The sequence below is a fragment of the Ostrinia furnacalis genome, unplaced genomic scaffold (genome assembly GCF_004193835.3).
Source record: "Ostrinia furnacalis isolate ACB-3 unplaced genomic scaffold, ASM419383v2 OfSCF0195, whole genome shotgun sequence".
Lineage (NCBI taxonomy): Eukaryota > Metazoa > Arthropoda > Insecta > Lepidoptera > Crambidae > Ostrinia > Ostrinia furnacalis.
This window is the reverse complement of record NW_021130434.1, coordinates 556,234-570,467: the sequence shown is the minus strand read 5'-3', so window position 1 is coordinate 570,467 and position 14,234 is coordinate 556,234. Positions and strand designations below refer to the sequence as shown.

General features: G+C 38.2%; 1 protein-coding gene across 1 annotated transcript in view; it reads right to left on the bottom strand.

Moving 5' to 3' along the window:
- Positions 1-86: 86 nt before the first annotated feature.
- Positions 87-14,234, bottom strand: part of LOC114354924 (uncharacterized) — a 58,309-nt gene continuing 44,161 nt past the window's right edge. The window contains exons 16-25 of the mRNA XM_028307525.1: positions 12,219-12,400; positions 11,101-11,177; positions 10,473-11,021; positions 7,437-7,554; positions 6,783-6,912; positions 6,515-6,587; positions 6,274-6,410; positions 5,434-5,634; positions 4,505-4,639; positions 87-3,916 (exon numbers count right to left, since the gene is read on the bottom strand). Coding sequence (XP_028163326.1) covers positions 3,732-3,916; positions 4,505-4,639; positions 5,434-5,634; positions 6,274-6,410; positions 6,515-6,587; positions 6,783-6,912; positions 7,437-7,554; positions 10,473-11,021; positions 11,101-11,177; positions 12,219-12,400 — 1,787 coding nt within the window. The 3' untranslated portion in view covers positions 87-3,731. The remainder of the gene's footprint in view (positions 3,917-4,504; positions 4,640-5,433; positions 5,635-6,273; positions 6,411-6,514; positions 6,588-6,782; positions 6,913-7,436; positions 7,555-10,472; positions 11,022-11,100; positions 11,178-12,218; positions 12,401-14,234) is intronic.

The window sequence follows — 14,234 nt, the reverse complement described above, 5'->3', positions numbered from 1 at the left end:
CGGTAGATGGCGTATCGAGCATGACGTAAAAATCGACATTTTTGAAAGTTTTTGCGAAAAAGCAATGTTAGCAATAAAACAACAACTTGTATTATTTTCCAATAATTTAATCAGGACATCAAGTAGTTACGTAACTTTCCAGAATACATAAATAATTTTAACAAGTCAATTGATTACACCATTCTTCTTAATTTACATCGCTTAAATTTAATTTCAAATTGATCGCTACGTAGTGACCATAAAATTTACTTAATATTATAGAATATCAGTTAAAACAGGGACCAGCCTGCTTGCTCTCAAAATATTATAAATAAAAAAACATTTAAAATGTTGTTTTTCAAATCGATTTGGTCTAGATCTTTGTGTATTGATAATCGGATTTGAAAAACTGGAACACACCAAATGGACATTATGAAAAGATCTTTCTTAAATTAACAAATGTGCGGACTACTTAAAATAATCTATTGTAACGAAAGTGTCTTAGTACATATTTTGTACATTTGAAGAGAATTCATAAGTTCATTTAGTAGTTACTTTCTATTTGACTACTAAAGATTGGGCAAGGGATTGGGGATTCCGAGAATAATAAAGTGCGTCTATATTGTAGTTTTGAGCATACAATATTTAGTTTTCTTAACTTTGGCAAAATTGTTTGAAAACAGCAAATAATTACGTACTTATTTACGTTAAATAACTAGCGCACAAGTTACAAAACTTTTGCGAATTGCCACTAGCGCCACCAAAATTATAAAAGTTTAGAAAAATATTCTAAACAATATTAATTACACCGTTTTTTCCGTTGAAACTCAACAATGGCTAAACAGTACAATAATTATTATTAATACAATTAGATTATCTTACTTTATTTGTACATTATCGGAACCCCATGGAAGGCAGAATATTTTTAACACCTACTTTAATATGTCATTTCATTATATTGTGCCCAAGATAAATCAATAAGAAAATATGGTTAATTACATGCAAGGGAGTAGTCAGAGAGAACGATTCTTTTTAGTACTTAAAAGGTGTTACGCAGGGAACTATTTTGGGTCCGCTTTCGTTCCGTCTGGCTACACCCTTGATTTCTTAAGATACGTTAAAAATATGGCAGCGAAAGTTACAAAAACGAATCACATAGAAGACATCGAGACTCAGTTCACTCAATTATTAGATAAGACGAGATTAACCTAGTTATTTTAGTTTGCATTGGTCGAGAAGCGTTAGCTGGAACATTATGAAGCTGAGGCAGAGACGGGGATGGTTTTAAAATATAACTAGGTATGTAATACCCTTTATCATAAAAAACCTCTCAGAAACTTGTGCTTACACATACCAACTTTTGCTGTAAGTAGTATGTACTTAGTCTATTCATAATATTTTATGTCTATCGACCAATCTAAAATATACAATTGTAAATAAACAAAAACAGGTACTTTTCGCATCTAAAAATATTACTATTTTAAACCATATTTTAAAGTATAAGTCCTACTTAGACCATCCCCAGCTGCGCTTTGAACAAAAAACAACAAATTGTGCATTACGTTTTAACTATTGTGCTTTTTCTTTCAACGATGAAATTATTAAAGCAGACATAATCGTAAAATAATCTCTAATAATAATCACAATAATATTTTGGATTCTTGTAATACAGTAGGTTTAAAAGAACAACTGCTTTAATCTCTTACTTGTAACCATGGTAAAACACTTGATTTAATTTCAAAGATAGTTGGAGTCATTTGCATCAAGTAAAAACACAAATACTACTATACTTATTTTATACCTTTTTACAATACTTATAGTTCCATGAAAAAATTGCACGCAATGTTGAAAATCCATTTCTACGAGTAGCAACATTTGCTTGAAGACCCATTGCATGCTAACACATTAAAGGACACTATCCGTTACATGATGAACCAGCATCTTATAGGTACATATAATAATGATTCTTGCATTAAAATGTGTTAGTATAATCTGTATAATTTCTTTTTATATTTTTATCTGTAATTTTGTATAAGGAAAATTAAATTTTCTTTAAAAATAAAACCATGTGTGCTACTTCTCTAAAAGGTATTGCTTATGAACTCTATACAGATATGGTAATTACAAAAATCTATGACTAAGTATACATTAAGTACGAATGTTAGCGTAGAATTCGGATAGACACAAGGTTAAAATAAATGACTACAAAAATTAAGCGTTTCGCACAAATTAATGAAAAGAAGCGTCTTTTTCCAACGATCATTAAATCGATGCTTTTAATGTAACAACGCAAATGCCTAAAAGCAGGCACTTCATGATGATAGGTGGAATATAAAGTTTGATTTTAATTTTGATAGTTTTCGGTTTACATCGTCGGAAACTCAGCAATAAAAAAGTAATTTATTCTAATGTTTATGACCATGATTTAAAACAAGATAGAAGTAACAACAACAAAGATTTAATGACACATTGGTAGAATATCCTACACCTTAACTATAGTAAGACCAATCAGGATTTATGATTTTACTTCTTTCACGCAGAGCTGGGTTTCTCTCTCCATTTTGTAGTATAAATCTCTGTCGGTAGCCGAAAGAGCCTTGATTTGCCTTGATTGATCCCACCCAATTATTAAACGTTACTTAATGTGCACAACATCTGTTTAAGGAAGATCAGTTTGACCAGCACAACGCAAAGGCTAGCCGTTATTTGCGCGGAAAAAACACGAAAAATTGACTTATACATAACTCATCCCTTAAACCTAATCACCACAAAATTACACCTAAACATCAACATTACAGATAGAGGATTCACTAAATATAATTTCATTAATTCAATAATGTAATTAATAAGCGTAATAGATCAAAAACATTAATGTTTTTTATTCACTTCATTCATATTTCGGTCGTAAGTCACTGGGCGATTGCTTTATCAAGTTCCACAAACTTTTTCTCGTAAACTTTGAATACTCGTTACGTCTCCATCCATTTATATTTAAGTACTTACTTATTTAATTTTCATTATGTATGCTACTATTATTAGAAATGAAAAGGATGTTTTTACAGTAAGAACTTAGTAATCAATTATTCATTTACTGAACAATATTGCACTGCAAGAATCTTATTTTAGGATTCGTGCCATTATATGCAATCTAAATTAATAGTGAGTAGCATGCATAATGTTTTTTACTTCTATCATTTTTAATATTAATAATTCTGGCACAAATTTTGGACTAGAGTGAACAGACATTGGTTTCAGAAATATTGTACGTCCTTCAGTTAATTTTATTATTTCTGTTTAAAATTGCAGGACTCTGTGACATGTAGAGGGTAGATACATAAAGATACATGTACAAAAGACTTAGGTATCAGAGGTAGCTTGTCCTACGTCGTGCCGAACCATTTAAGATCTTTGGATAATAATATTTACCTACTATACATTATGATAAATAATAGTGTAGCCAGTTATTTGGCGTGTCAAAAAGTTTTGATTTTCACTGGCTCCAAAACGTAGTATATTTTTTTGAACTTGCAATCCTGCAAAAATCCAATCCAAACTGGATTGTACCTGTTAAATGTTTGTAGAGTCACTTTAATAATAAGGTTTTAAATCAATTGTAGATTTCATTGAAGTTTAAATTTAACGGTTCTTACAGTTTGAATGTTCATAAACTACATCGACGGTAAAGCGACGTTTTGGAGGCGTTTGATCTTGTCGACTTGACGCGTGATCGTACCTTCCTGTTCCTTCGAATATCAGCAGTCGGGCATCTGTCCATAGGGCCGGTGGTCGTGGCAGGGCTGCGTGACTGGCGCGGGCAGCAGGCGAGCGCAGACTATGTGGGGCACGTTCTCTAAAGTGAGGGCCAGTACGGAGCCCCCTAAGACAATCTCGCAGGAGGTTATGCGCTCGGGAGGCGTGTACACTGATATTAGTTTACCTGCGGAAATAAAATAAAATAAATAAATAAATAGACAAGGAGTGGAGTTAGTGAAGGTTACCTTCGGAATTAAAAACAAATACGGTAGTAGCCCTCATTAAAAGGAATTCCCTAAAAAATCTCCCGATTGTTAGTGGATATGTAGGTAAGTAGTCCACGGAAATCAGCCTAGTTAGTTGAGTGCTGTCCCACACAGACGCAAGGGGGCGAGGACGTGTAATAAGAAAAGGATCTTAAGCTCTCTAAAAATAAATAGTATAAATCCACGGAGGTCTGGCATTCTGGTTGAAGAAGTCCCAGAAGCTCAAAAGGTCTCACCTGGAGTCATCAGAGGATAGTAGCCTGGCTGGTTACCTGAGTGTAGATTCGAGAAACGTAGGTATGGAGGGGAAGGATCCTAATATTCCCCAATTAAGATAATGAATAGTCCACAAAGGTCTGGCAGTCAGGTACCATGAGTCGTTGCTGGACGTTACCTGAGGCGGATGAAGGGGGAGGACTTGAACCTATTAGGATAATGAATCACTTAATAAAGAAATGTTTAAGGAGGTGTAAGGATCATGGTGAGAACAGTAGGCGCCTGGTTACCTGAGTGCAGGTCCCACAGGCGCACGGACGGGTCCCGGCCGGAGTCGTCGGCGGACAGCAGCACGCCGCCCGAGCGCGCCAGCCGCAGCAGCGACGCCGCCGCCACGTGCCCGCGCAGCGTCAGCCGGCAGTTGCCTGGGAGCACCGCAAGACGTTAAGAGTAGGCGCACACCGTTGATTTTTCGTCGGCCGATAGTGTAGTCGGGCAGTTGATCAGTATGGGCAAGTATGGGAGTGCGCACACTACGCCGATTCGATTTGGCCGATTCTTTATACAAATTAAAATCGAGCACAACAATCGGCCAACTAAAAATCAACGGTGTGCGTCTACTCTAATAGACATACAAACGTCAGGAATAAAAGGCAACAGAGACAAATAAATTAATCTTCGGACAATTACACACAGCGCCAGCTACTCCCAAAGTAAGCAACTTGTATGCTTGTGTTATGGGTCAGTGATCTTTCTAAACTGTAGGTAAGACATCAGACAGTAATGTCACACAAGTTAGTTGGCTTGATAGCCCACCTAGACAAAGACATCAGACAGTACACGCACAAGTTAGATCCCGAAGTGGGCAGAAGTTGTAGTAACCAGTTAAAAAGTAATATAAAATGGTTTATTGCGCCCCAGGGATAGGTCCCTCAAGAAATCCTAGTGAGAAATAAAATGGATTAAAAAAATCTAAAAACCAACTTTTTCTTTCCGTGAATTAGTTCAAATTAGAAAGTAATGACCAATGGATAAAAAAATTCCGTTACATCAGCTCCATCCGTTTCAACGTATCAAAAACCAATCCACTTATGGCAGGAGGCCTATTCTAAGTCAAAATAAGGAAATGTGTACGAGATGAAAAAGATTGGATACTTCTGAACCAAAGAATAAAGTAAAAAAAAAACTACTACTACCAAGCTACTAGAAGTAAACATACCAGTGATCAAGTCCCACACCAGTATCCTGGTGTCCGCGAGCCCGGACACGACGCATCCGTCCACCGAGCTTATGGCCAGTGCCACGGTGTCGCAGCCCGGCTTCCACTTCTTGAATAGTGTCCCGGACTGCAGGTCGTACACCACTATGAAGTTCGGGCTCGGCTCGTCTAGCTCCCGGGAGACTACGCACACGTACGATCCTGGGGGGAAAGATAAATCTTAAAGTTCAGTTCCAAGATCCTGGGGAGCAGGAAAAAATTATAAAGTTCGAAAGAGTGAAATATCGTATCGCATACGTAAAAAAAACCCATCTTCCGCACTACGCAGAAGCAGGGACCTGGAGGAGTGGAGAGAATCTTAAAATTTCCAAAGGGTAGTCAAATACATTTTGTCAGTGTCTCGAAGTGTAAGGCAAGTTATATTTGAGATGCGTAGGTATAGCTTAAATATACAGTAGTAGATATAATCCTTTCAAAAGGGCCTATTATAAAAGTTAATTGAATTATTTTTTAGGGTTGGTTTTTAGCAATTGAAATAATACTTTTATAAATAAATAATAATAATAATAAATATCCTTGGACATTTTACACTACGCTTCTAGTCCCAAACTAAGCAAAGCTTGTACTATGGGTACTAGACAACGGATATAAACATACTTAAATAGTTTTTTTTTTTGTAAATACATACATATTATACATAGTAACACCCAGACCCGTCACAGAAATAAAATTCATAATTTCAATTTCTGCTCGGCCGGGAATCGAACCCGGGACCTCTCGGCATAGTAGTCCGTTTCCGAACCCCTACACCAAACGACCGACTTCTGAATCGATTCTTACCTTCATAAGTTATAGCGGCTTTTGAAGTCACAAAGTCGTGATGTGGTATCCTCAAGTCGTATAAAAGCTTTCTGGACGTCAATGACCACACCAGCAGTGGGAAAGGCTTCTGTGTCTCATCACCACACACCAATATCCTAAAAGTAAACATTTTTAGATATTAAAGTAAAGGTCTTAAAACTGACCCTTGCAAAACTCCTATAATTTTTGAAATTATTAAGTTATTATGTCATTTGCTTACCTTCCGTCACCCGAAACGAGCAGTGAATTTAGGAACCTGTCTTCACCAGCTTTGAACGTGGTCACACAGTCACCTAAAAGTAATGACATGATTATCAAATGCTTTTGTTTAATCGATATAAAATCATTGATCAATAGAAATATGATGGAATGAATTATGATGTAGTGTTTTATTCTAAGCATTTTAAATATTTGTTTGGACATACAATAAGCGCAGACGATGTCATTTTAATTTATAATGCGGTTCAAAGTTGATATTTCTTACTCACCAGTCTCAATGTTCATCAGGTTGACATACATTCGGTTCCTGGAGAGCGCCACCAGGTGCTTGGAGTCGTGGAGCCCGTAGAACGGCATCTTCTGGTTCATCACGCCTTTCAGCGCCACTAGGAACTTGCCCTGCATTTAAAAATTTTGATGTTGTAATAAACGTACGTGCTAATAGTAGTTAGTCACGAAAAGCTTCAGAAGCATAAGAACGTATAGGAGCAGACATTAAATCATTTGCAATAACATGTTTCGCTACAACGACTTTCAAAACTACGTAGGTAATTCCTCTTCAGTTTATAATTTAACAACTTTTAGTTTCGTCTTTGCTAAAATTGATTGTTGTGTACAACGTTGTAAAATTAAAGTGTAAAAGTTGTTAAATTATAAATTGAAGAGGAATTACCAACGTTCAGGCTTCAAGTACCAGCGAATCGAGACAACAGAAATTAATTGTTACCGCGGTCTCATGAGACCATTTAGGATTCCATGAGTTCCACTTTGAAGGATCTCATCATTTCTTTCGAGCTTAAGACATTGAGGTACTTCTCAAAAGAAAAGCTTTTATTTATTCCGATTCTTTTCGTTTGTTTTTGGATCTAAAAAGTCTACATTCGAAATAAAGTTACCTCCATTTTATTTTACAATAACATCACCTGGTCGAGGTCGTAGACGCGCAGCTCGCGGCGACACAGCACCACGCAGCGGTGCTCGTCCACCGGCACCAGGTTGATGGGGTGCGTCACCCCTGTCAGCTTGCGCACCATCTTGCACCTACCGTCGACAACGTTAGGCGATTATCACACTGCACCGCGCTCCGCCGCGGTACGCGGGACGACAGATTTAATCATTGTATGCAAGTAGGTACCTCAGTTTGTATAGAAAACACGCGCGGCACAACACACTGACAGTGACAACGCGTCTGCGCGCGGGATTTTTTATATGAAATCACGTGGACCGCGGTGGAGCGCGGCGCAGTGTGATAATCGCCTTAGGGTTCAATTTGAAAAACTTGTACCCCAAGGCTTTCAGTACCTCTAGTACGAAAAACTTTCGAGTTCGTTTCGTTTGCGTATTCAAAGTGTCATCGAAAAATTTTGTATGAAAAATTAAACAGCGCCCCCTAGGGCGGCTATAATATAGGGGGCGCTGTTTAATTTTTCATACAAAATTTTTCGATGACACTGAATACGCAAACGAAACGAACTCGAAAGTTTTTCGTACTAGAGGTACTGATGTATTACTATATCGGCAACAGTGACAACTACCCATTGCCGGTCATGTCATCTCGTTCTATCGCAAAGAATCACCATTTGATGAGAGCTAGAGCAAAAACGGAAATGGATAGTTAAACACTGTGGCCGATAGTAATAGCTGTGACGAGATTTTGGCTCCAGACTATGGCACATCAAGAATAAATACTGTGACATATTGTGCAGCTGTATTAAGTGAGTTTCTGCTAAAATAGTGTATTGTCGATGATATTGAATAAACATTTCTTTTTTCTTCTTTCTTTCTTTCATTAATGTATAGTCTGATGCTCTGTCGACTGTACATACATAGATTTTTTCATATTCGGGAAGTTTGTGGCCACAATGTGGCCTTTTTCTAACACAGGACATTATGTGGATCCAAGAAGTACGTGAAGCTTTATACATAAGGAGACAAATTAATGGAGAAATATTATATTGTGAAATTACATTGGCAATACCGTAATTAAACGCTCCAGGAACTAGAAATACGTCTCACGCAAAACATTTCGTTGCATGATGCATTGGGCACAGAATAAGTAATAGTACAGGTACAGAAGGATTACTCCGCAAGACGATGTAAATAAATGCGAGTCTTGCTACGACGCGATACAGTGGAATTCAGCTCGCACAACACTACGTACTATCGGGGACTCTTCCGCCTGACCACTTTGTAGAAATTTTAGCGTAAGCGCATCGCTCCGGTCACGTGCTCACCGCGTCTCTAATTGGTTACGCATTTTACTATATTTTTACTACGACCAATAAGAGACAATCAGGGCTTAGGTTGCAATACGAAATACCATTGTGCACTTTATTGTCATACGGTTAAGGTTTAAAACTAAATGTTTCTTTTTGTTCAATCTTTCTTAGTTTTAGGCTGAATTGCACCACCTAACTTTGACCGTAACTATAACGGTAACCGGTCCTTTTTGTATGGAGTTTGACAGAATTTTGACGTTTGTTAAAGTTAAAGTAAGATGGTGCAACTCAGCCTTAGAATTTTAATAATAGAATTTGGTTACAAACAAATCCCGTAACTTCTACCTCACAGCTATTATACGTGTACTCAACCACTGAGATAGTTAACAATAGAGACAATAAAATAACTGAAAGTTTCTGACTTTCAGTTATTTTATTGGTTCTGGAGTGAAGGCGTGGGTCATCCCTAGCTTTGTTCCTACCGTGACGAGTGGGAATTTTTCTAAAATCTCAAGATGGACTGACTGAAGATAGCAGGAAGACGCTGGGTGCAGGCCACTATCAACTGGGCGATGTGGAAATCATTAGAGGAGGCCTTTGTTCAGCAGTGGACGTCCAGTAGCTAAAATGATGATGACGATGTTTCCTTACAGTATCCAATTCAATAGGCAGAAACTAAACGTAAACGAAGTGTCGCCTCTGTAATGGTATCATTATCTATAACTCATAATATTTCGTGCGCTGTCGGATGACAGTTTTAAACTAGAGATGGGTAATTTTTTTATCGAATTAGAAAATACCAGTTAACGATTCTCAAGGCGATTATCGATTACATTAGATTTTAATCGGGAAAAAAAATTAATGGCTTAAGCATCAGTATGAAGCCCATACGCACTTGTAGCACAAGTAACACGATTAGCCTCAGTCCCCTCAGTTGTGAATTCGGAATCGCCAGTTGTAATTTTAAAATCGCATCACAGAGTGAAGTAACTGCTACGTTTTGTCACTTGTCTAGGGAGGGCTAATTTTAGACTAAGGGAGGGGAGCTTAGATTACATTACAGGAAACGCACAATATAATGTAAGTAGCTGAACCTTTTTGCTATTGAGCACCATGAAAATTTAACACAATTTAGCCGATTTCTTTATTTTCACAATCGTTTCACAATGTCTATGATGAGGCGACCGCAGGAACGTCACTATTCGTGCAATCCTATCAATGAAGTACGACATTTTCTGGTGCAGATTTTATCGCCATAAATTATGAAACTTTATAGTCATGGATTTGACTGACAGCTGTCCGTCAAATTCCCGCCCCGCACCCCGCACTGTACATTTTTGTTCGCGATGTCTGTTCTATACGTAGTAATATTACTTCAATGGATTTAGCATGAATTATCATGAATAATATTAACTACTTATTTACCTCTCAGTGTCTTGAGGCAACTTAAAAAAGTACATTCTGTGTTTTTATTATTATTTAGGCAGTTAAATACTGCACAGTATTTAGTACACCATTTTCTTTATCTTCTTCCATCATACACAAGAATACGCGTGCGTGAGTCAATGTTCGCTCGTATGTGAGGCCTTGTCGAGTATCCTGTAGGTGGGCCATCGTGCGTGTTTTGTTTTCGATGTAAACTCGCGGAGATGAACAGGCCTGGCATTACGTAGATTGCAATTAGCGCATCATGTTGAGGAGATTTTGTGCCCTGTGTACAGATAAACCATTAATACTCACGTCGTGACGTCCCAGACGCAAATCTCCTCCCTCTCCGTCGAAACCGTCGCCACAAACTTTTCCCTCTGGTCGAACCTCACGATCAGATCAAACGTCTTGCTGTCAAACCCTTCCACAGCTGACAAGTCCCTCTTATCCTTGCCCTCACATATCTTGTAGAAGTTCTCATTTATAGGGAAGAACGTTGGCACTGGAGGGTTCTTGATCACCTTCAGCCACTCCTGGACTATTTCACTCTTCACTGACGCACCATCTCTTTGTCTTTTTTCTAAAGTCATACTTAAAACGCCGTAGATTTGTCTGTGGTCGTAATCTAGAGCGTAAGAGTTGACTTCGAAGACTTCTTTCAGTATCTCAATGTGTTCTGGGAGTGGGTCTATGTGAACTAGTTCCAGGTCTTCTAAAAAGTGCCCGCAATCGGTGGCTGCGAGTTTGTCGTGAACCCATTCTAATTGGGTGAAGTAGGGCTGATTCGCGAACGTTTCTGGCTCATCTTTGTAGAGATGGTAGTGTTGGAATGGCAGCTCGTCTAGTTTTCTAGTGTTGTAGCTAGAAGAGAAGTAACGATTTTAGTATGGTGTTGTCGAAATAACTGATTAAATTGGGGATCGATGAAGTGGATACGTACTATTCTTCTGAAAATTTGTTTTCTTGTGATATCAGTCTTCCAGCCATTTTAGGGTCGTTTTCCGTGAACCAGGCGCCCTGAAAGAATAAAATTAAAAATAAATTTATTGGTTTTCCGAAGGAAACTTGGAACTTCATAAGACAATTGATTAAATAGTAGGTCAAGAATAGCTACCAGAAAAGTAGGAGTCTTCGCAAGCTATTCTTCTCTGTCTAAACGCCAAGATGACAGAAGAATACCTTTGCTAGTGGAACAGTGATGCTAGTGTCTAGGATACAGGGACTCCTCACCTCATAGTACTCTATCAGCGTCCTCCTAACATCATGCTCGCTGTCAGCTAAGTAATCTGTTCACAACGGATTCAATTGCTGCCAGAAAAGCAGAAGTCTCCGCAAGCAATTTTTCTCTGTCTAAACTACAAGAAAACAGAAGAATACCTCTGCTAGTGGAACAGTGATGCTAGTATCTAGGATACAGGGACTCCTCACCTCATAGTACTCTATCAGCGCCCTCCTAACGTCGTGCTTGCAGTCCGTCAAGTATCTGCCCACGAAAAGCAGTAGTCTCCTTTAGACACTCTCATCTCCACGTTAAGGAGACATAGCTCCTTTGGCCAGAGCAATACCGCATTTATATCTAGGTCCTAGGGCTCTAGGATACGAGGTCCCTCACCTCATACTCGTAGTACTCTATCAGCATCAGTAGCAGTATCACAGTGGATTCAATTGTTGCCAGAAGCTGCCTCAGAGCCTCCGCTAGCTACTCTTCTCACGCCACAACGAGCTGAAGACAGTAGATAACCTCTCTCTATGTCACTAAGTCACTCCTCACCTCGTAGTACTCTATCAGCGTCCTTCTAACATCATGTTCGCAGTCCGCCAAGTATATTCCCACAACGGATTCAATTAAGTACTGCTAGAAAAACAGCAATCTCTGCAAGCTATTCTTCTCTGTCTAAACTCCAAGAAGACAGAAGAATACCTCTGCTAGTGGAACAGTGATGCTAGTGTCCAGGAAATAAGTTTTCCTTACTCTATCAGCGTCCCACTAACATCATCCCGTAGGCAGTGATAGAATAGGGTCTAGGATAATTCTCCTAGGGCTATTAGTCTCCTCACCTCGTAGTACTCTATCAGCGTCCTCCTAACGTCATGTTCGCAGTCCGCCAAGTATCTGTCCCGCGCCGCACCCGCCAGCGCGGCATCCCGCCACCGCGCCGCGCCTCGGGCGTCCCACCGAAGCCAGGGGGACAGTAGTGCGGCTAGTTGCGGCCAGAATAGGGACGCTGGTGCCCAGGGTACTGGGGAAGATGAAGATATGATAGAATGAGAACAAGTTAGTTATCCTTCAAAGAAGAAGAAAACCTGAACAAGTTAGGAGATCTGTGGTCGAAACGAGGGTTTCTTCAGCAAGGAAAAGACCAGCATCTGATCGGTATATAGACAAATGCCTTGGCTCGTTTTATTAACATTAATTTCTATATGTGATCGCGTTGTACCAGATAAGTCAAGTAAGTCCTAATGGGAATATAAAAACTACTGGATTAATGGCTAAAGGTAAATAGAACCAGTCTCTAAACTGTAGTATGTGTACGCGCCAAACCTATATATTTGACGTTGCTGCGTAAACTGACTCACTCAAATATACTANAGCGTTTGTTTCATCAATGTTAAGTATACCTACCCTACATCTAACAGAAATATTGTTGCAAATATTTAACTGTCAGTTAAGATGAAACAGCTCTTTTACATAGTTATTAGTTACATAGGGTAGGTATACTTAACATTGATGAAACAAACGCTGGCTGTAACAGCGTATTACACTTGAAAATTTCGACGGGTTCATCCAGTGTCTAAGTAGCTCAGTTGGAAGAGCAGTCGCCCGGCAAGCGGAAGGTCGTGGGTTCAATTCCCGCCTTAGGCAGTTCGATTTTTTCAAGTTATTTATAATTTTCAAACATTGCGTTGTCTACAACGAAAGTGCAGCACGCTGTACGATGTTATATACACTCGCGTGCGGATAAATGGGACAACAAAAAAGCTTGGAACTTCGTGAGTTTTCAACGTATCATTTTTTTATACTGATTCTAAAGATTGCAATACGTGTCACGTGTTTCGGCTTTCGTATACAGTGTGAGTCACGTTAAAGTGTACATATGAAAATAGATGAAACTAGACCTATTTTTATCGACAAAAAAGTGGTCAAAAATTTTTTGAGATTTTTTTAAAAATTTTTATAGAATTTTTTTTCTTCCAATTACTTATTGTAAAGAAAACGTAATAACTTTTAAACTAAGCTGTATATCCTGATAAAATAAAAACAGTAATAATGCTAAATAACAGGCGATACTAAATATCGCCTGTTATTTACTAAATATAGCCTTTGTTCAAACTATCATAGCAAATGTTGTGATTGGGATAGAGACATGCAATTTTTGGTTTTANGTTTATCTCTAAAAAGTAATGAAATCTAGACAAAGTCGTGCCAAGTCTATGGTTCCTTACTGCGATTTCTTTATTATTATAGTTAATGTTGTGTGACTTGGCCGTTGAAGGGTGACAAAACCAGGTGCTCCATGACACCATTGCACCAATCAGTCGCCTGAACCGCTACCCACTGACGATGGAAAATTGCCACTTGGAAAACGTTGATTCAACAATAACCAGTCAAATGTAGGTTCAGTAAAGCTGCGTATTTATAATGTATGATTATCTTAATAAAGATTGTTCAACGGATAAAGACAAGTTAGATTTCAAATAAAAACAAAAGATTTCGAAGTAAAATAAGCATTTTAGTTACAATTAAAATTGTCTCTACCTGAAGCGGAGAAAAATGTGGTGCCAGGCCTTTGTTCAAAGGATCATAGCAAATGTTGTGATAGGGATAGAGACATGCGATTTTTGGTTTTACAAAATTAATACGATAGAGAATAATAAAAAGTAATAAAAACCACCTGTTATAGGGGCATTTTTTGGAGATTATCAAATAACCAAAAAAATACGAATTTTTAAGCAGATTTTTTTCAAAAAGTATCTATTTTTATTATTTNTAGTCAAAAAAAAATATCCTATTTAAATATCAGTTTATGTGGAATTTTCTAAATTAGTCAACTCATTTATGTATTTCTTTTTCTC